General features: G+C 45.4%; 1 protein-coding gene across 1 annotated transcript in view; it reads left to right on the forward strand.

The window, feature by feature from the left end:
* The window catches only part of LMLN (leishmanolysin like peptidase), a 174568-nt gene extending 161551 nt beyond the window's left edge, over positions 1-13017 (forward strand). The window contains exon 17 of the mRNA XM_029605290.1: positions 10936-13017. Coding sequence (XP_029461150.1) covers positions 10936-11036 — 101 coding nt within the window. The 3' untranslated portion in view covers positions 11037-13017. The remainder of the gene's footprint in view (positions 1-10935) is intronic.
* The last annotated feature ends 9211 nt before the right edge of the window (positions 13018-22228 follow it).

Consider the following 22228-nt stretch of genomic DNA (forward strand, 5'->3'; position numbering starts at 1 on the left):
CAATGATACTAAGTAGGAGGACACACAGAGGACTGTATTTTTAAATTTTTCATGAGACCCTAACTTATGAATTGACTTTATGCTACCTCTGGGGCTGGAGTTAAATTTGTAGCGTTAGAAAGTGTGCGTTGGGCGCCGTGTGATTTCCTGCATCAGGAAATAGCTAGTAGCCTCATGTACATGGAATTTTAATTTGATCGGCACTATCGGCTACTCATTTGTTTGGGCGCAGTTTTGGACTCTCTAATCGCCTAATTGCATTGGGTGCTAGTCTAGCATGTCCATAACACATGCCAAGCTTAGCGCACTTTATTGCATTGGCAATAAGCTTTCTAGAAACTTTGACTAGGCACACTGAGCATGCCCAGCATGCCCTAAACCAGCGTCCATGCAGGGTCCCTCTTCAGTCTCTTCCCGGAGCTGTGAACCTCTTGGTTTGATTGAGCTCTTAAAAACTTGGCTTTTTGCCTTGTGGAAAACTTTGTTTTTTCATGTTTTTCACAATCTTTCTTCATTCCATTGCCAGGTCCCTCTCGGTGCCATCCCATAGTGTCCCCAGTCAGGGTTCTTGGCGTTTCGAGTAAGTTTCTTTTCGCATTCGATTTCCCTTTTCGTAGCGGTGCCTGTCAGCCATAGACGCCTGCCACCACCATTCCGTCCTTAGGCCCTTTTGTTTTGCCCCATAATGACTATGTCCAATTTCTGTCGATGCCCCCAGTGCCTGTGGACCATCTCAATCACTGATCCTCATGATGTCTGCATCCTCTGTCTGGGGATATATTATGACATCCGGGGTTGGGTCTGCTTTGACTTGATAAGATGGATCACTTCGTTAGGTCAAGGAAGTTTGAGCCATCGGCATCAAAGGTCCTCGGAGCTGCTCCAATGGACACCTCGACATCAACGGAACCATCGATGTTGCCAGTGGATAAGGGCACTGGAGATAGACCGTTTTCAATTTCCTCCGGGTCGAGGATGCCGGGTTCATTGTCTTCGACCTCTGCACTGGGGAAGGACTGGGCCAAGCATCTAGAGAAGCCAAAGAAGCATCGGCACCAGTCCCCATTGATGCATGGTGCCGCAATTCCCCCAGAGCGATCCCGGGACAAGAAGCGCTTGTCCTCCATCGATGCCCAGGGTACGCGACAGTCTCCACAGGTCCTGGTGCCAGTTGCTGATCTCCCTCAAGAATTCGAGGAAGATCTGGCCACCCCTCCTTCCTCCCAGTCAGTGTTGGCATCAGCAGCATTCAAGGAAGAGCTGGAACATCAAGTCCAGCTGGCGGTGGAGCAGGCACTGCAGGGCATCAGTCCTGTGCCACTGACGGAAACGAAGCCAGTACCGCCTGTCCTCATACCGCTTCTGGAGAAGTTCATTGTGCCTATTGGTGCCTTACCGACCCAGCTGGTGTCTGTTCCCTGGATGGCACCAGCGGGGCATCGAAACCTCCTCCTACCAATATGGTGGTTGTAGCAGATTCCTCCAAGGAGGAAGCTCTGCCGAGACCTATAGTCCCCAGTCCAGTTCTATCGGTACTTGCACCTCTGGATGTAGGCTAAGCACTTAGGTCCCCATCCCTTGTGGCATACAGTGAGGATGAGGGTCCCTATGACTCCTGGAGGATGATTAGAAGGAGTCTTCTTCCTAGGACTTGGATGGTCTCCTGTCAGACCCTTCTCTTCCAGAGGAGCGAAGTTAATCTCCACCTGATGACTTAACCTTCACAGGGTTTCTGAGGGTGATGCGGAGTCAATCCTGTTCCAATTTTTGACTGAGGAGGATGCCAGGCACAAGATGCTTGAGCTCCTTCAATTTGTGGCGTCTGCTAAGAAGATCGTAGTGGTCCTGGTACACAAGATCTGAAATGAGTTGCTGAGGATTTGGGAACTTCCCCTCAGAGTGTCTCCTATCAATAAGAAGGCGGACGGGATTTAGCTCATCCAGAAGGCTGACGAATTCGATAAGCATCAGCTGCCCCACCAGTCAGTGGTGGTTGAATCCACTCTCAAGAGGGCTGAGCGCTCTCAGACCCACTCCTCAGCACCCACCCCTCCCCCCGAGGAAGGACCACAGAAGGATGGATGCTCTTGGGAAGAAGGTGTTCCAAGGCACCATGCTTATTTCTCACATCACTGCCTACTAGCTCTACATGAGCCAATAGTCGCGAGACATCTGGAAGCAGGTGTAGGAGGTAGCTGAGCAGCTGCTTCAACAGCACCAAGACACCCTCATGTCGCTGTTGCGCAAGGGTTTGAAATGTGGAAAACATGAGGGCTATGCAAACTACGATGTTTTCTAGAGTCTCTGCAGCTGGAATCGGCACCTGCAGCATGGCATGTCTGCGGGCCTCGGATCTCCAACTGGCAGTACAGGAATGATTTGCTGACATGCAGTGTATGGGAGAGAATCTCTTTGGAGATAGGGTGAGGGATGCTGTGGCCCAACTCTTGGACCATCATAAAACCCTCCAACACTCCGCCTGCACTCCAGACCCATCTCCCTCTTCTAGGAGGCCGTCTAGGCCAGGGCAAGGAAGTCCTTTTGCCAAAGAAAGTACTTTAGTCTGCCTCTTCTACATCATCAGAGCTCCTGTGGCCATTTCAAGTAGCAGAGAGCTCCCAAGCCTCAGTCAAACCGGAAGGACGGTCAGGGGCAGGCTGCGGTTCTTTGCAAACCAGTGGCCCATTGTAACCTCGGATCAGTGGGTTCTGTCCATTGTCAGTCTGCCAAATTGCCTTCCATGCCTGTATTGTGGGCTGGTAGCGCATCAGGAAGTACTGCTAACGGAGCTCTCCTCTCTCTTAATGGCCAAAGTGGTCGAGCCCATCCCACCATGGCAATGAGGGCAGGGATTTTACTCTAGGTACTTCCTGATTCCAAAGAGAACTTCCTGATGGAACCCTCGGTTGGAGGAGTTTCAACTGTATCTGCCTTCAGGGAGATCCATGTCAGGCTCTCCTGGTGACTTTCTTGGGCCAATTGGAGCTGGGCATAGGCTTGGAGATCCCAGAAGGGGTGGTAGTGACCACTGTTGCCAATCTGAAAGGCTGGGGAGCCATTTGCCAGGGTCAAGTGGTACAGGGTCAGTGGTCAGCAGAGAAGGTGCCGTGGTCTATCAATCGTTTGGAGATGAGCGTGGTCCACAATGCATTACTTGCCTTTCTTCCATGGGCATGCAATTGAGTGGTGAGAATCCTATCGAATAATGCAATGCCAATCCTTATGTCAGCTGTCAAGGGGGGACCAGGAGTATCATGGTCTCTCAGGAGTCCCAAGAGATTTTCCACTGGACAAAACCTTTGGTGGCACTTGTGGCATCTCATGTTGCCAGAGTAGACAACGTTCTGGCAGACTTTCCAGGTTGAGAGGTGTTGGATCCTGAAGAATTATGCTCATTTTCTCCAGTTGGAGCACCCCGCGGCTGGATTGGATGGCATTGAAACAGAAGGCCCTAGCATCCTGTTGATTATTGCAGGCATGAGCTCAAAGCGGAAGGACCTCTCTATTTCTCTCCTGGTCACGCATGAGGCTGCTGTACATCTTTCTCCTTGCATACTAATAGGAAGGGTGCTATGACTTATCGAGATGCACCCAGCGAGAGTGATCCTCATAGTATCAGAGTTACTGCGGTGCTTATGGTTTGTGGACTTGGTAAAGCTGGAGGTAGGTGGTTCTCTCAGGCTCCAGTATCTTCCCAAGTTGCTTCATCAAGGATAAATCTTATTGGATCAAGCAGCTTGCCTTAGTCTTGTGGATTGGTTGTTTGAAAGGCGCTGTTTGTGATTGAGAGGCTATATGGAGGACCTGACACTTCTCTGGCCTATCTTAGGGGTGGAAGGTGTTTAAGGGATGGTGTCTTGGAGAGGGTGTTGCACCGCTTTGAGCATCAGTGTCTCACATTTATTTCTTTTAAAAATTTGTAATAAGCTAATCCGAAAATCTTACCGGACAACAATAAATACATTTAATAAAATTGGCAAAATACCCAATAATTGAAAAAACGTCTAAGAGTACAGAACACAAACAAACATTACAAAAAAATTACAAAGGTAGATTCCAAACAATAGGTAAAGCAGCCTAGAAACCAACAATAAATCTGCATTGAATCTATCAATTAGAAGGCACAGTGCCTAGTGCTCAGACTATGCCAGTTCCTAGCCCTCAATGACCTGGTAAAGCTTGGGAGAAAAGATAGGTTTTGAGCTGCTTCTGAAAATGAAGCAGGCCATTATCTGATCTGATTGTCATGAGTAATTTGTTCCATAAACTTGGACCTACTATACCAAAAATTATTTTACGAAGAGTGTTTAATCGTACTTGTGGATAAATCCTTAGCACATCATGTATCTGATGCTAATAAAGGTCAGATCATATGGTCGGATCATGCCCCTGTATGAATACTTTTGGGAGATTCAGGCAATAAGAAACCCAGACACTATTAGAGATTAAATGATAGTTTATTGAACGATAAGTCATATATGACACAACTTCTGGGTGAAATTGGGGAATATTTATGAATTAATGATACAGGAGAAGTATCTCAAGTCACAGTATGGAAGTGTTTGAAAGCTGTTGTGAGGGGAAAACTTATTTCTAGAGCCTCACATATTAAATGAGAGAGAGATAAAACTTCTATGTCCCTTTTGTGACAGATAGTGCAGTTAGAATTAGGACATAAAAGACAGCTGGATTCAGCAGTGTTGGGCAGGCTGGTTTCTTTAAAATTGGAATTACACAGCCTAGATTTGGCTGTCATCTCCCATCAGATGAATCTGGTTAAACAAGAACACTGAGTTTGGGAATAGAACCAGCAGGCTTTTAGCTAGACAGTTGAAGGAGAAAATGGTAAAAAAAAAAAAAAAAAAAAAATCCCAAAAAAACCATATATTGAAAATTAAAAATAGGAAAGGAAATATGGTTTGAGATGCACACCAAATTAGTGAGCATTTTAACCAGTTCTATGAAAAACTTTATGCAGCTGATGGATCAATTCAGGGAGATCAGATTAATATATACCTGGTTAATGTGGTTTTGCCACAATTAACTGAAGTCAGGAATTTATTAATAAAGATATAATGACATTAGAAGTGGAACAAGTGATAAAAGAACTTGAGGTTGGCAAAGCACCAGGTTTGGATGGATTTATAGCTAAATTTTACAAGGTATTGAAACCGGTGTTGGTATAACCATTAGTATCTGTTTAATTCATTACTACAGGAGAGGCACCTATTGTTGGAATCAAACATGGCAGGGATAATGGTGCTAGCTAAACCTGGTAGGAATGTCACTTTATGTGGATCCTATAGGCCTGTTTCCTTAATAAACATTGACTTAAAACATTTAGAAAGCAGCTGGTGCTAGAATTGGGGAGATTAGCTCCTTCTTTGATCCACCTGGATCAGTCTGGTTTTGTTCCTGGAAGACTAGCTTCTGATAATGTGTGCAGAATGTTAAATCTGATATGGTGGGCACAACATAATAATGTTCCCTCAGTTCTGTTCGCAGGAGTTAATTTCGGCTGGCACCGGGCAAGTGTACAGCAAAGCAGAAAAAACTGCTTTTTGGTACACCCTCCGACTTAATATCATAGCGATATTAAGTCAGAGGCCCCAAAAATTAAAAAAAAAATCGGCCACGGGTTGGAAAACGGATACTCAGTTTTGCCAGCGTCCGTGTTCTGAACCCCTGTGGCTGTCAGCGGGTTTGACAACCAACACCGGTAAAATTAAGCGTCTGCTGTCAAACCTGCTGGCAGCCGCCGCTTCCACCAATAAGGAGGCGCTAGGGACGCGCTAGTGTCCCTAGCGCCTCCTTATTAGCGTGGGCCCTCATTTGAATACTGAATCGCGCACCCAGGACAGTGGCCTGGGTGCGCATTGGAAGAGCAGGCACTCACCTCGGAGCGCCGGCTCTCCCATGCAGTTTACTGACTCGGCCTGAATGGTATTAAGTTGTCTCTCGAATATGTGCAGTGTTAGATTGGCAAAGAAAGGTAGAGTCAAAAAGGTGGGTTAAATTGGCAGATGATATAGGGAGGGAGGTTTCTTATCAGCACTCTACCTTGGATACTGCCAAAGGCTAGACCACCTATCTTGGAGTTATCACCTGTTTCCTAATTTACGTTACAAATATGAGATAAATGGAGAAGTTTGTTGGTGGGTGATAGATGCTATTTCTTTAAGACCTCCCCGGGCTATACTTCTCAGGCTTTTCATAATTGGAAAGAGGTGGGTCTTAGCAGGTTGAAATAGGTATGGGATAGTAAGTGGGTTATTCCTTTTGAGGTTTTACAATGTAAATTTTCCTTATCCTGTAGGAATATCTTTCCTTATTTACAATTATATCACTTTATGCATCGTAAAGAGATTAGTAGTGACTTCTTGAAAGGCAAAACAATATTTGAAGGTTATTGTGAGCAAGCAGTTAAAATAATTAACATTATTTGTAAATTATATAAAATATTGAAAAGTGCTGATGCATATTAAAGCTTGGGAAAGAGACCTGCATTCTCAGAAGAGGAAACCTGAGATATCTGTTTCTTATGTATAGGTAAGAGCTCTATAAACTCCTATAATATGGAAAATGGGTATAAAGTCTTATATAGATGGCATGTATCACCAGAGCATTTGCACAAAATGTGTCCAGTGGCTGACTAGAAATACTGGAGAGGATGTGGTCAAAATGGTTCCTTTTTCACATATGATGGGAGTGTTCTCTTGCGATTAAGTACTGGGACAGAATTATAGAGTTAATTTGGAAGAGAGTAGGGATAAAAGTTCCTAGAGATCCAAAATTTGTTATTTCATATATTGGACTTGGAAGCCGACTCACACCTGGTGTTATTGATAGGACAAATTGTAATTGCAGCTAGGTGTGAAATAGCCAAATGCTGGAAATAGGGTCTGCTTTCTAATGTGAAGCAAGTATGTTTGCGTATTGAGAAAATATATCTTATGGAACACTTTACTGCTATTAGTTGGGACACTGAGAAGATATGGGCGCCGTGGAAACTCTGGAGAAGGAGATGATATGTATGGGGGATCTAAAGATTTCTAATGGTGGCAGGGACATTTTGGTCCATTGGCATTTACATTTTTTTTAACTTTTTATACTTATGGTAATCTATAGGATGTCAGCAGTTATGAATATTACTGAATAATGTATAAGATGATGGTGTTACCTCTGTTTTGGGGGATCAAGGGGAAGGATGGGGGTTCTTAATTACAAGGAAAGTTTAGATGATGACTGTGATAACTGGCTAATCATTGTGTTTTCTTTTTGTTTTGATCACCCTGCTCTATGATATCTCATGTGTTTACTTGCTGACAACATACCATATTTATGTATTTGATTTTAAAAGTTAATAAAAACTTAAATTACAAAAAAAAGTAAGCAGAATTAACCATCAATACAACCTGTTTACCTTTACCAGCACATTTCATCCACCAATAATTTGCAATTAATAATACCTCTTACTCATGATATTTGACAAATGTATAGTCATTTTTATTTTATATATTTATTTATATATATATATATTTATATATATATATCTATACATAAGATTTAATATTTATTGATTTACGTTTTATTCTATTCGCCATTTATTGATTAATGTTATGCTGTACGCTTTAGTTCAATACTCTGTTTTATTGTTTAATGTATCGCCTTACTTGCGAAAGTTTTGTTTTATGTAAACCGACCTGATTCGATTATGTATATCGAGAAGGTCGGTATATAAAAACTCTAAATAAATAAATAAATAAATAAATAAATCAAATTAATGTGTAGATGCATACATAGAAGGGAGTCAACTATAATCCCCCCAGGTTATGAGCACTTAAAAGAATGGGGATAGAAAACCTCTCAGACTTAGTTTGCAGGGATATCAGACCGAGCAACCCAGGAAAGAAACACAATTTAGCTTTTACTTAAATTGAGGGAAAGCTTGTTATTGTGAAACCAATCCTTAACCTTGCTTAAACAAACTGTAAGTTTTTGCAGGTTGAGATCAAATGAGGATGTAATCGGAAGGACAAACTGAATATCATCTGCATATATCTTGAAAACAACACCTAAACTAGAAAGAACTGAACACAGAGAAGTAAGGTAGATATTGAAAAGACTGTTTTTGCAGAACTGTTTAGCAAAAAGGCTTATGTTCCATTCCCTAAGAGTCCAGGTGGCAGCTTTGAGACTGTTTCAGAAATAGGGGACATGAGGTATCCCTGAATGTGGTCCATTTTCTTTGGGGTGGTGAAGCATTTGCACCCTCCTGGGTGGAACCTTATTCTGATGTTGCAGTTTCTCTATGGTCTGCCAGTTCAGCCATTAAGGAAGGTGTCACTGAAGGACTTTATACTAAAAGTAGTCTTCCTGGTGGCCATTGGTTTGGCCAGGAGGTTTTCAGAGTTTTAAGTGTTGTCTTGTAGGGATCCTTTCCTTCAATTTTGGAGGATGGTGTGTCTTTGCGCATAGTGCCTTTCTTTTTTACCAAAGGGGAGTTTTTGACTTTCATCTTAGACAGTGGAATTTCTCTTGTTTTGGAATTGGGCCTCTTCTGTTCCACACGCAAGGGAACTTCATGGGTTGGATGTCCTTTGGGTACTGTTGCCTTGCCTGAAGGTCACCATCAGTTCGGAGGTCCAGTCTCCTTTTCATTCTGTTTGATGGAATGAATAAAGGGAGTAGAGCTTCTAAAGTCACTATTGCTCAATGGCTAAAGGAGGCCATTGTATTGTAAAAGGCATCTGATTCCCGAGGGGCTTTGTGTCCATTCTATTAGGGCGCAAACAGTGTCCTGCACTGAGTGTCATCAGGCGTCCCCACAGGTGTTCTGTTGGGTGGCAACTTAATCTTCTCTATCCACTTCACAACGCATGACCCACTGGATGTTCAGGCACCAGAAGCAGCTAGTTTGGAGAGAGTGTGCTATGAGCAGGTCTTTCAAATTCCCGCCCAGTTTAGGGAGTTTGGCTACATCCTATGCATCTGGACTGATTTGGGGTATGAACAGGAAAGGTTCTTGCCTGCTAGTTTTCATTCCTGGAATACCACAGATCAGTCCAGAACCCCTCCCTCTCTGGAAAGACCACTCTGTTTTTCTGTGTGTATGTAATAAAGACATTGTTTTTTGGTTTGGGAGTTTTTCAATCTCCTCTGTACACAAAAAGGCTCCCTCTGGTCGGTTTGGGGGGGAGGATGTGAAATTGCCTTATGTTTTTATTTCATCTTGGCTTGGATACAGGTCATACTGAGGGATTATAGGTGGCACGCTATCTTAGGTAGCACAGTGTCAGCAAAGCTTTTCTTCTCTGTCTCCATCTGCTGGTAGGGATGAAAAACTCATGCATCTGGATTGAAAAATTAGCAGTTAAGAACTAATTTTCCTTTACAGTTGGACATAAACTTTGTTATTGCTGCATATTTATGCAGTCATGTAGGTCAAATCCTGGCAATCAGTGTCCAAATGAATGGCTGGGTGTATACTGGGAGTCAATCTGATCTGTCCTGCTTGTTGGGACTTTTGTGAATCATTCCCTCTCAAACAGAATCCACTTCTTGTCAACAGAACAAGAGTCGATCCCATTAGTAAGTATGTTCTATTTCAGGATACAGAGAAGTTTCATAAAACACGTTTTGGTTGAACTGGAATGTTTTATTTTTATTGGGGTGAAGGAGGAATGTAGTTTGTGAAACAAAATGTATAGTTCTGTTCAATGTTGGCATTTGGTGTTGAATTGATTAGGAGAATTGAAACAAAGATTTAACACAATTAAGAGTATATTGTTGGCTGATGTTAGCCCTCTTGTTCTTGCTAAGTAAATATATTGCTGTTTACTTATGTTTTCTATTGGAGGAGTTAGTGTGTACTTGGATCACTTTCTTCCTTTCTCTTACCTTTGCTGGGTCCATCAGAAACTGATGTCTTATAGCTCTTGTATCCCATCTGACAACACAGGGTCTGAAACCAAATGCCTAAAGTTTGAATGAAAAACTACTTGATGCTCTACTGTTACATCTGCATATATCAGCTTAGTTGATTTTGATACCTATTGGCCAGATTGAGGGGCGGATTTTAAATGCCCTGCGTGCGTAAATCCGGCTGGATTTACGTGCACAGGGCCCTTGCGCGCCGGCGCGCCTATTTTGCATTGGCCGCCGGCGCGCACAGAGCCCCAGGATGCGTGTAAGTCCCGGGGCTTCATGAAAGGGGCGTGTCGGGGGGCGTTGCGAATGATGCGGCGTTTCGGGGGCGTGATGCAGCATTGCGGGGGCGGGCCCGGGGGCGTGGCGCTGGCCCGGGGGCGTGGTCGAGGCCTCCGGACCAGCTCCCGGGTCGGGTGATGGCGCGCCAGCAGCCCGCTGGCGCGCACAGATTTACATCTGCTTTTAGCAGGCGTAAATCATGCAACAAAGGTAAGGGGGGGGGGGGTTTAGATAGGGCCGGGAGGTAGGGGAAGGGAGGGGAAGGTGGGGGGAGGGCAAAGGAAAGTTCCTTCCGAGGCCGCTCCAAAATCGGAGCGGCCTTGGAGGGAACAGGCAGCGTGCTGGGCTCGGCGCGCACAGGTTGCACAAATGTGCACCCCCTTGCGCGCGCCGACCCCGGATTTTAGAAGATATGCGCGGCTACGCACGTATCTTATAAAATCCAGCGTACTTTTGTTCGCGCGCGCGTATGTTTTTAAAATCTACCCCTAAGAGTGCAGGCATACTGGGTTCCAGAGGGAGCCATGGTCTATGACACCTAGCTAAGAATAGTCCTCAATGGCTAGACTAGAAGGAAGTGGAATTAAAATGAGGCAAAACCCCCAGGTAACTATGAGTTAATATTCGTGGTGCTGATTAAGCTGCAATCCCAAATAAGACACACAGCATTGCTACATATGATTCTTTTGTGTGTTCAGTAAGTAACATTTTGCTTTTTAAATTTAGATCTCTGCTCTCGATCTTCAAGTCTGGTTGTGACCCTGTGGCTGCTTCTGATTAACCTGCTTCCTCTGCTGTTGGGATTTCTCCTATGTGCACATAACTAGACACCAAGACGTGCACTCTGAATTAAAGAGCACTTTGCAGAAAAGAGAATGGGTGATGTTCGAAATTAGAAGCAAGAAAAGCTATTGGCGTGTGGCACTGATTACATTTTAGATTCTGCTTATGGCAAATCCAGGGCCAGTAACACCAGTAGAAAAGTAACTGCCAGTAACCGAGGAAGTATTGAAACAAAGGAGGATGTTTTAAAAAGTGAGGGCAGAGTTATCTCAGTTAAGTGCCAGTACTCTTGGAGTAAAACCAGAACTTCCATTAACCCCGGCAAAACTGGATTTCAGTGGGAATGCGTTGGAGTTACCTTTTCCAGATGTCAATCAGTAAGAGTACACCTATGGATTTACTTGTGCAGGATCATTTTGGAGCTCCTGTACACTGACTCGGGCGGTCTCCTTCTTTAAGTACTCTTTTGGAATGGCTGCATTGGGTTAATGGTGAAATACCTCAGTGTGATCCTTTTGTCATAAGATATGTGAAAGATCATTTGCCATGACTGCAGACAGATTCTTGCCATGTTTTGATGAAATTCAGCAGAATATTAATTGTCAAAATCTGCTAAAGTGACTGGAAAGTGCATCTCGGACTTCTGTCTGCAGCTCTTCCCATTCCATGGTGAGTGGCTGGCATGAATATTTAATGAACTCTGTGCTGATTTGCATAGAGATTACCACCCAGTATATGCACAAGATGCACTTTTGATTTAGTTGATCCAAGGCGACCTGTGTTTTTAGTTACTTTGTTGCATTTTCTGCAAGCGAAACAGTTGTCCATGTGCAGCATAATGTAGTTAACTTTAACTCCATTGACAGGCTTTAGTACACTAATCTGGGATTAGGTAACTGAACTTGTACCTGTCAGTAAATTATTTGTGAAACATTTCTGTTAATTTTGAAATGTCAAAGTTCTGACAGCTTCCTGAGGGCTGAATGCCTTCCCTCATACACTTTTTTTAATCCTCTCACAAGTTTCCAGACCCTGGAGAGACTGAACATATCAGAAATTTGATTTAGCTCTGTTACATTTAAGTTTGATTTCTTTCTAACCAGTGATAGCAACTGTAGTTTTTCAAGGACAGTATAGACTGGTAAGCCAAAGAAAAACCAACATAGTGGTTAACAAGAAGTTTTAGTAAATTAACTGAAAAAGAATAGGGGAGAAGCTTTTATGGCCTCCAGAAAGTTAGATTTAATTACTCTCCTTTTCAAATCTGAGCTCAAAGCAAGTCACAAATTTAGATGCCTTACTAAGGACATTGATAAATTTAATTAAAATCCCATTCCAGTTTCATATAAAAGGTCATTTTTGGCTTAATCCGTAAATACTGTCCCATTAATTGTGCAATAAATAATATTTTAACAGCATCATCCACATTGATGCTTTTTATACTTGAAAAATGTATATTTTTTTCTTCAACGAAAGAAGAATTTTATGAAGAATTTTATAATGTTTGATGTCTGTACCTGTGTGAATTACCTGGACTTGAGCTTCAGCATTTAGCTTCCCCATATTTAGTTTACATCTGAGTACGACTTAATAGTGATGTAGTTCTCTGGAACATGGGTCAGTGGTCCAAACTGATTTCTTACTAACTCTTTTCTCCTAAAGTTTGCAAATGAAATCAAAGACTAGGCTGATTACAGGGAGAAGAATGGCTTGTCTAGCCAATTCCTTAAATGTCTGTGGGTGAAAGTGCTCACGGCACTGAGAGCAAACTGATGTCCAGTCTGCAAAACTAGACTCGCCCACTATCAGGCTGATTCAGCGGGCGAACACAGGCCACTCGCCTATGCGCGCGATACAGTATTCAAATGAGGCCCGGCGGTAGAAACGGGCAAAAGGAGCGGCAGCTGTCAGCGGGTTTGACAGCCGATGCTCAATTTTGCCAGCCTCAGTTCTCGAGGCCGCTGACAGCAACGGGCTTGGAAACCGGACGCCGGCAAAATTGAGCGTCTGGTTTTCGACCCGACAGCCGCCGGCTTCCTTCAATTTTTTTTTTCTTTTTTTTAAACTTTTTTTACTCTTCGGGACCGCCGACTTCATATCGTCATGATATTAAGTCGGAGTGTGCACAGAAAAGCAGTTGCTGCACATTTTACTTACTGTTGGCTGCACATTTTACTTACTGTATCCTGCGCGCATACCTAATAGGGCCATCAACATGCATTTGCATGTTGAGGGCGCTATTAGGTTCGGCGGGTTGGACGCGCGTTTTCCGCCCCTTACTGAATAAGGGGTAAGGGAAAACGTGCTTCCAATGGCAGGTTAACAGTGTGCCCCGTCGGAGAGCACTGTACTGTATCGTCCTGTATGTGCAGCCAGGCTGCATTCTGACTAATACAGCGAAATAAAAAAAGTATTCCTAATAACAGTAGCAATTACTTTCAGGTATCTTAGTGGACGAAAGAGCAGCCATTTTTTAGAAATGTGGAAATAACTCCCTGATTATATATTGATTTTCAGAGGCTCAGTTACTGAGATTAAGATCAGAGATGGCTAAGCAGATGCTGCAGGTGGTAGGGTTATTCGCGCCTGGCTTTTTGATGAAGGTAGCGCAGCAGCTGGAAGCTGCCATAATTGTTAGATTGAGCGAGAAGGGGATAGCCGGTGAGAGAGCCAGTGTGTTCTTTCCTTCTTAATCGAGAAGAACAAAAAAAGAGACTTAAACTGACTACCTCTGTTCTCTGATTAAATTCTAGCAGTGTAGTGTATTCATTTCTGAGCTAAAGCTCAGTGAATTAGAAACACCTCAGGTTTTATGGAACAGAAGCCATTTAAAATACATAATTCTATTTATATAGCTAAATGTCTTGCTATTTGAACAATACAACTGACAGTTAATCTTGAATATCCCTCTGAAAAATATGTGTAGTTAATATGGACAACTCACAAATCTTTGATCTCTGTGTTGGATTTTATTTTTTTATGTATATATTTAAAAATTACATTCAAGACAAAGAATACAGAAATAGTGAATATTTAATCTTATATAAGCTCACACATGAAAGGGGAGCCAAGAGTAAACAATCAAACCCTGGAAACAACAAAGCAAAGTCTAATAATATAATGGACACAGGTGCATAAAGAGCCAGCGGTGGCTACACAGACTTGACAAAAAAAAATTCTCTCCCAAGTTTGCTTTTTTTCTTTTGACCGGCAGTTTTCTCCTGCTATTTTGGGCTTCCAGCTTAGTCAGAACTAGTGCTGGGGTCTGGTGTCTTGAGCCTTCATTTGCTACCACCTGGGATTCTCCCTGTTTTATGTCCCTTTCTGACATTTTAGCCCAGTCATTCCAGGAACTGCCCTGAGCTTAGAACCCTGCAGCAATGGGCTCTGAATTCAGCCACTAGGTTGTCGCCATTGTGATGATTATGATTTCTTAGTGCCCAGACAGATGATTTCAGAACTAGTGGGTTATGCACCTCTACCAACAGATGGAGATGGAACAAAGCTGACATCACAATACATATACTCCTGCAGTGACATCAGCCTGCCAATATTCTCCATCTCCAGCAAATTGTGGCCATGCATCTCCCTACTGGAGATTGCTTTAACTTTTAGAAGGAGAAAAAGAAGGAAATTTAATTTGCCCTGCTCTACTGCGGTGATATCAATTGGTCCCTCCCCCAGTTGAGAATTCCTGAGGTGATTTCCATGGTCCCTCAGATGAGTGCTTTGGTCCAGTAGCTGGTTTTTCAGCCAGCATAGACTTAGCTGTTCAAATGTCTGAATGGCAGGTACAGGAAGCCAAGTGCGGTGGTGACGGTATATGCCCTCTCCCCCTGCAGCCGGAGACCGACTCTGTACTCAGCCGGGACAGGCTGAGCTCAGGTAAAGTTTAAAGAAAATAAATAAAAATAAAACTGACAAGGAGGGTTTTCTGTAGGGCCTCCTCCTTCCTCCAGTCTCTGTGCTTGGCATGCCGATCCAACATTGTTCCTGCCCCTCAGGGATGTGGGCAGCCTGGCAGATTGAACAGTTCTTTTGGGCTAGGCCCTGCTCGGAGGCTTTTCTCTGTATGCCGTGTGGTAGGCCACAGTGGCCATTTTTGTGCCTTTTTTCCTGCACATTAGTTTGCCCTCTTCAGGACCATCGGTTTGTGCAAGTGTATCTGGCTGTGCGTCTAAGTTGTGTGCCCAGTTTTTGGACACTTAGTTGGACACCTGTGTGGGCATCCAGTTGGTAGCGGTGTCTGATTTCAGCACACACTTGCCTGTATGCTCAATTTGGGCTGAGACGCTCAGGTTTTGGGTGCTCTTTCACACAGGATTGTGTGCTTAAATTTTGGATGCATGTTTTTACAATGCGAATTCAGCTGGACGCACACCTTTCAGTCACCTGATGGCGCCTACAGATAAGAAACCTAAGCACTTTTTCCTCTGTACTGCCTGTCATTTTCGGGCATCTCAACCTGGCGTGCCCACTAACTTGTACCAGAGCTGCTTAGAGGCTCAAGGTGAATTGCCTTTGTCTGATATTACTAAGCCCAGTTCTTCCCAGCCTGATGAGGGCCTGGGTAAAGATGTGTCAGAAGGGGCGCCTGACTTTGGAATTCCCTTAACTGGTTCATCAGTGGGGGAAGATAGGACAGGTGCCTCCTGGTTTTGGCATGGATCCTTCTGCCTTTTCTTGGGTGGAATTTTTTTAAGGATTGCAATCCTTTCTTCAGGCACAGTCCTTGGCCCCAACCAATCTTGCCAGGCCAGAGTTGCCAGTGGTGGCCTCCCGTACGCCTGATGCTGCAGTTAAGCGCCAAAGTACTCCTAGATCGGCAGCCGGTCTTGCCGATAGAGACCTGGATGGCACTGCTGATGAAGCCGATCCTTACTCCCTGGAGGATGGGGAAATACCTCCAGGACTGGAATCGATTAATACTATGTTGCAGTTCTTTCATAGAGATGAGTTACCGGCTCTGACTTCCCATACATTAAAGATGCTGGGAATACCTGAGGCTGATTCCATGACTGAGCCAAAGAAAAATCCTATTTTGGTTTCATTGCGTAAAGCTTCTTGTTTTTTCCCTGTTATGGAGGCCATTCAAAAATTGATTGATCTTGAGAGGGGCGCCCCAGAGGCTAATTTCAAAGGGGGTTGAGTCTTGGAAGGCCTATACCCCCTGGATCCAGTGGCAAGAGAATGGTTGCATTTTCTGAAAGTGGATGCGCTTGTGTGTGCCATATCTAAGCGTCGACTATCCCCATGGAGGGAGAAACAGCCTTGAAGGAAGCATACAATAGAAGGATTGAGGCCAATCCTTAAGCAAGCATTTAAAGCTGTAGTGATGACCTTGCAGATAACTTCTTGTTGTTCCCTGGTGGCTCGTTCCTGTTTACTTCTCTCTCAAGAGGTTGACGAATCTGGAGTGAATTCCAGGGCAGTTATGGAGCCAGCAGCCTCCTTTTTGGCAGATGCGGCTGTGATTTGGTCCGCATCTCAGCCGAGGGGTGGCTTCAATATTAGCGGCCAGGCATCAGTTATGGCTAAGAAATTGGTCAGCCAATGCAACCTCCAAGGCTAACCTTATGACGTTGCCCTTTGAAGGCTCTCTCTTGATGGAAGTGATTGAAGAAAATGGCCAACAAGTGGGACGAGTCTCTGGTTCCTCGATTGCCAGAGGATAAGAAGCAGACCTCATGCTTCTTTAGCATGAGAGGTCATGCTAGGTGCTCAAGTGTTTTTGACCCTACAGAGGAGCGACTTTTCAGAGGACTCAGCCTTTCAGTAAGTCTCAATCCTTTTGACCCCCACAGTCCAGGAGGGGCAAAGGTGCGGGTAGTGGATCTTTACGAGCCTCCCAATGAAGGTATGCCAACCCACCCCCAGGAACAGGAGATAGGTCGCCTCTCTCTTTAATCAAAGGTGGGTTGAAATCACATCAGACCAGTGGGTCTTGGAGGTGATATGAGATTGATATGCACTGGAGTTTCGCAGTGTTCCTCGGCACATGTTCATGGCTTCTCCTTGCCACTCCCCGCAGAAGAGGCAGGCGGGGGAGTGTACATTGTCAAGGCTGCTCAGTCTGAGGGCTGTGGTTCCAGTGCCCACATCTCAAGAAAGTATGGGCCGATGTTCTATTTATTTCATTGTGCCCAAGAAGGAGGGCTCCTTTTGTCCGATCCTGGATCTCAAAGGGATCAATTATCATTTGCGGCTGACTCATTTTTGCATGGAAACTTTGCACTCAGTGATGGCCTTAGAGTCGGAGGAGTTTCTGACCTCCTTGGATCTGTCCGAGGCATAGCTGATTATTCCCATCCGGCTAGAGCACTGTTTTCTGTGATTCATGGTCTTGGGTCATCAGTTTTGAGCACTTCCTTTTGCTCTAGCCACTGTGCCCAGAACCTTTTCCACGGTTATAGTGGTGGTGGCAGCAGAGTTGAAACAGGATGGGATCCTGGTTCACCTATACTTGGATGACTGGTTGATTAGGGCCAAGTCTCTGGAAGAGAGCCACCTGTTGACCCACAAAGTGATCTCCCTATTGCAGGAACTAGGTTGGGTGGTGAACCTGGCCAAAAGCAGTCTTCAGCCATCTCAGTTGCTAGAGTATCTCGGTGTTTGGTTCAACACAAAGAAGGACAGGGTTTTCCTGCCAGAAGGTCATATTCAGAAGTTGATGGCGCAGGTGCATCTATTGATGAACACAATACGCACAACAGTATAGTCCTATATAAGGGTGCTCAGACCGATTGCGGCAACTCTGGAAGTGGTGCAGTGGGCAAGATCGCATATTGCACCCTCTTCAGCACTCCCTGCTGACTTATTGGAGCCCTCAGTCTCAGGGCTATTCGATTTGGCTAAACCTGCCAATGGAGGTCTTCTCTCAACTAGAGCAGTGGTTACAAGCAGATCATCTAAGAAAGGGAGTTTTCCTAAAATCTCCGGACTGGCTAGTACTCACAACAGATGTGAGCCACCAGGGTTGGGGAGCTCACTGTCAGGAACTGATAACACATTGGTGCTGGAGTGCAGAAGAGTCTCTCTGAAACATCAATAGGCTTAGAAGCCAAGGTGGTCCAGTTGGCATGCTTGCAATTCAGTGACATGTTGCAGGGTCGAGCCATCCGGGTAATGTTGGACAATGCAACAACAATGGCCTACATCAATCGGCAGGGAGGAACCAAGAGCAAGCAAGTGTCACTGGAAATAGTTTAACTTATGGCATGAGCAGAAGTGCATCTTCAGGAGACCTCAGCCTCTCACATTGCATGAAAAGACAATGTAAGAGCAGACTTTCTCAGCAGGCAGAATCTAGACCCAGGAAAATGGATATTGTCAGCTGATAGTGGATCACTGGGGCATTCTGTTTCTAGACTTGCTGGCGACTTCTCGCAGTGCGAAGGTTCCTCAATTCTTTAGTCGCAGGAGAGACCCGAAGTCATTGGATATCGATGCTCTCGTGCAGGAATGGCCAGAGGACAAGCTGCTGTATGCCTTTCCCCCTTGGTCCATGTTGGGCAGAATGGTTTGGAGGGTCAAGAATTGCAGAGGGATGGTGCTTCTGGTGGCACCAGATTGGCCCAGGAGACCATGGTGTACAGATCTGCGGATGCTCCTGATAGACACCACCCCCCCCCCCCCCTGGTTTTGGTGCACAGGAATCTGTTGCAACAGGGACCTGTTCTTCACGAAGATCTGAATCAATTTTGTTTTACGGTATGGCCCTTGAGAGGGCTTGCTTGTTGATATTCTACTTCAGTGATTGCCACCTTGCTATGAGCAAAAACGTTTCCCACTTCCTTAGCTTATGTGCGGATTTGGTGAGTGTTTGAGACTTGGTGTGAAGATCGAGGTGTTCTACCTCATTCGGTTAAGATCAGGTTCATTTTGGAAGTTTTGCCTGATGGAATGAATAAAGGCTCTTGCCTATTTCAGGGGTCAGGTGAATGGTGATTCTCACAGGACAAGCAGGATGGTAGTCCTCACATATGGGTGACATCACAGGATGGAGCCCAATCACTGAAAACTTCTGTCAAACATTCTGCCACTTTGGCCCCTACTGGGCATACTCAGCATGGCACTAACCCTGCAGCCAGCAGGGGTCCCCCATCAGTCTTCTTTTTTCCACGCAGCAGTAGCCTCATGGTTAAGGAGCTCTGTAGAGATTCCTGACAGGAATTTTCCTCACAGAATTATTAAAAGTTAATTTGCCCCACAGGGGTCCCCCTGTCAACTTTTTTCAAGCTGCAGTACTCCGGTAAGTATCTATCCGTTTTCCGTCGATTACCGTCGAGTTTGGCCGTCGACCGTACTGCAGCTCAATTTTTTTCTATGGCCATGGCGTTGGGGTTCCGTCGCTGCCCGGACTGTACTCATACCATGTCCATTACAGACCCCCATAAAGTCTGTGTAATGTGTCTTGGGCGAGAGCACGATGTCTTGACCTGCACCAAATGTGCCCATATGACACCAAAAGGACGCAAGGCCAGAATGGAGAAGATGGAACTTCTCTTCCGTGCTCAAACCCCGACTCTGTCCATTGCATCGATGTCGTCTGAACTGGCACTGTCAACTTCGCGACAGCATCGACCACCGGCCGCTGACCACCCAGCATCGACAACTTCTCGGCCATTGACACCCTCTACCCCTCCTCAGGACAGAGGGGATCGGAGGGAGAAACATCGCCATCAGCGCCGAAAGACTTGGACCATTGAGGGAGCGAAATCATCAACCTTGCCATCATCTGAGCCGCCATCGAAGAAACCCCGTCCAGAAAAGGCACCAACCTTTTCGGTGACCGGGTCACCGAGGCAACCCTCCCCTGATAGGGCATTGGGAGCCGCGATTCTGTCTTTAATGGTGGTCCCTCTGGCTATGCCTCTGCCTCCTTCTTCTGTTCCGGAGCCGGGGCTACTTGCTCCAGGTCTCCGAGAAGAACTGGACCGAATGGTTCAGGAGGCCATCGACAAGGCAATGCAATGACTCCAGGTTCCTCGGCACCGACACTGGTACCGATAGTGGAACTGACCACCGACCCGATTCCGACAGCGTTGGCACCGCTGCTGTCCAGGATAGAAGCGCTTATCGCCGCTTTTCCACCGATGGACCCTGGGTCACTGATGGCTCCGGTGCCCTCCCCGCTTGCTCTGTCATTGGCAGGAGAAACACCGTTCCGCATCCCTCCATCGGGAGTTCTGCCTCAGCCATCGAGACCAATACAGCCATCGCCACCGATTCCATCGGTGCTGATATGTCCATCGGCGCCATCGAGCCATCCATCGATGCCCTCAGTGCCTACGCCGAGACCTACGATGCATTTATCAGTGCCTCCGGTAATTCCTTCGATTCCTTCAGAGCCTAGACCGGGGCCTTCAGGTATTCCTACAGGGGACAGGTGCTGATCCTTATGACACCTGGACTGATGACTCCTCACCAGACACCGATGATTTGCCTTCACCACCTTCACCCATTGAGAGTAGAAAGCGTTCTCCTCCAGAGAACCTTTCTTTCATAAATTTTGTGAAGGAAATGTCTGAATTGCTTCCCTTCCAATTACAGACTGAACAGGACGATAGACATCAGATGATGGAGTTGCTCCAATTCCTTGATGCTCCCAAGGAAATAACCTCCATCCCTGTCCATCAAATTCTTCTCGACCTCCTCCAGAAGAACTGGGAACATCCTGGCTCCATTGCACCAGTCCACAGAAAAGCTGACACTACCTATTTGGTGCAGTCAGCTCCTTGTTTTCAAAAGCCTCAATTGGATCACCAATCTGTGGTAGTTGAATCTGCACAGAAGAGAGCAAAAAGATCAAAACCTCATAATTCTTTTACCCCTGGAAAGGAGCAGAAGTTTCTAGATGCCATTGGTCGCCAAGTCTTCCAAGGATCAATGCTCATCTCTCGAATAGTCACTTACCAACTTTACATGACCCAATACAATAGGGTCATATTTAAGCAGATACAGGATCTGACAGACTCCGTGTCTCAGCCTCTTCAAGAACAACTACAAACCCTACTTAATAAGGGTTTTGAGGCAGGCAAACATGAGATCAGACCATCTTATGACATATTTGACACTGCAACCAGGGTATCTGCAGCTGCTATTTCTGCAAGACGATGGCTCATATCTTCAGACCTTCGACCTGAAGTCCAGGACAGATTGTCCGACCTCCCCTGTGTCGGAGACAATCTGTTTGGTGAGCAGATTCAAAAGACAGTGGCTGAATTAAAGGACCATCACGAGACCTTAAGACAGCTCTCTCTGATACCTTCGGACTACTCTTCCAAACAGCCCTTCCGGAAGGACTCTAAAAATTCTTTCTTCCGTCCGAAGAAGTCCTACCCGCCACCAACCAGATCCCATTCTACGAGATCATTTCTAAAAATACAGTCTCGTCAGACTCGGAAACAAAAGCCACAAACAGCCCCCCAGCCAGGCCCTTCTTCTGGCTTTTGACTCTCGCATAGAGAGCAGCAGCCAGCTTCCTTTACCCCACATACCAGTGGGAGGTCGATTATGCCATTTCAACAGCAGGTGGCACTCAATCACCTCGGACCCTTGGGTCCTAGCGATAATTGCTCAAGGATATCATCTCAATTTTTTTCTCTATCCCACCGGATTCCCCACCTCTAAGGACGTGGAAGACATCCAACCATTCATTGCTCCTGGAACAGGAGGTCTCCCTCCTTCTCCAGTCCAGAGCAATAGAACCAGTACCATCCCCTCAGCTAGGCCTCGGGTTCTATTCCCGGTACTTTCTAATCCCCAAAAGATCAGGAGGCATTCGTCCAATTCTGGATCTACGAGCCCTAAAGTACCTCCAGAGAGAAAAGTTCAAGATGGTAACCTTGAAGAGACTGGCTCTGCTCTCTAGACCTCCAGGACGCATACACTCATATATTGCGATAATTCCATCTCATCGCAAATACCTGAGGTTTCTCGTAGGCCCCAAGCACTATCAGTACCGAGTGCTTGCATTCGGCCTCGCATCTGCACCACGAGGCTTCACAAAATGCTTCGTCGTGGTTGCAGCCTTCCTCAGGACTCAAGGTCTTCACTTCTACCCCTACCTGGCCGATTGGTTAATCAGGGCTCTGACTCAACAAGCCGCTCTGTCGTCCCTACATCTCACCTTAAACACTCTTATTTCACTCGGATTTCTCATCAATTATGACAAATCCTGCTTAGTCCCATCTCAGACTTTATTGTTCATTAGGGCAGACTTGGACACCTTGCA

Source organism: Rhinatrema bivittatum, chromosome 6, assembly GCF_901001135.1.
Source record: "Rhinatrema bivittatum chromosome 6, aRhiBiv1.1, whole genome shotgun sequence".
NCBI lineage: Eukaryota > Metazoa > Chordata > Amphibia > Gymnophiona > Rhinatrematidae > Rhinatrema > Rhinatrema bivittatum.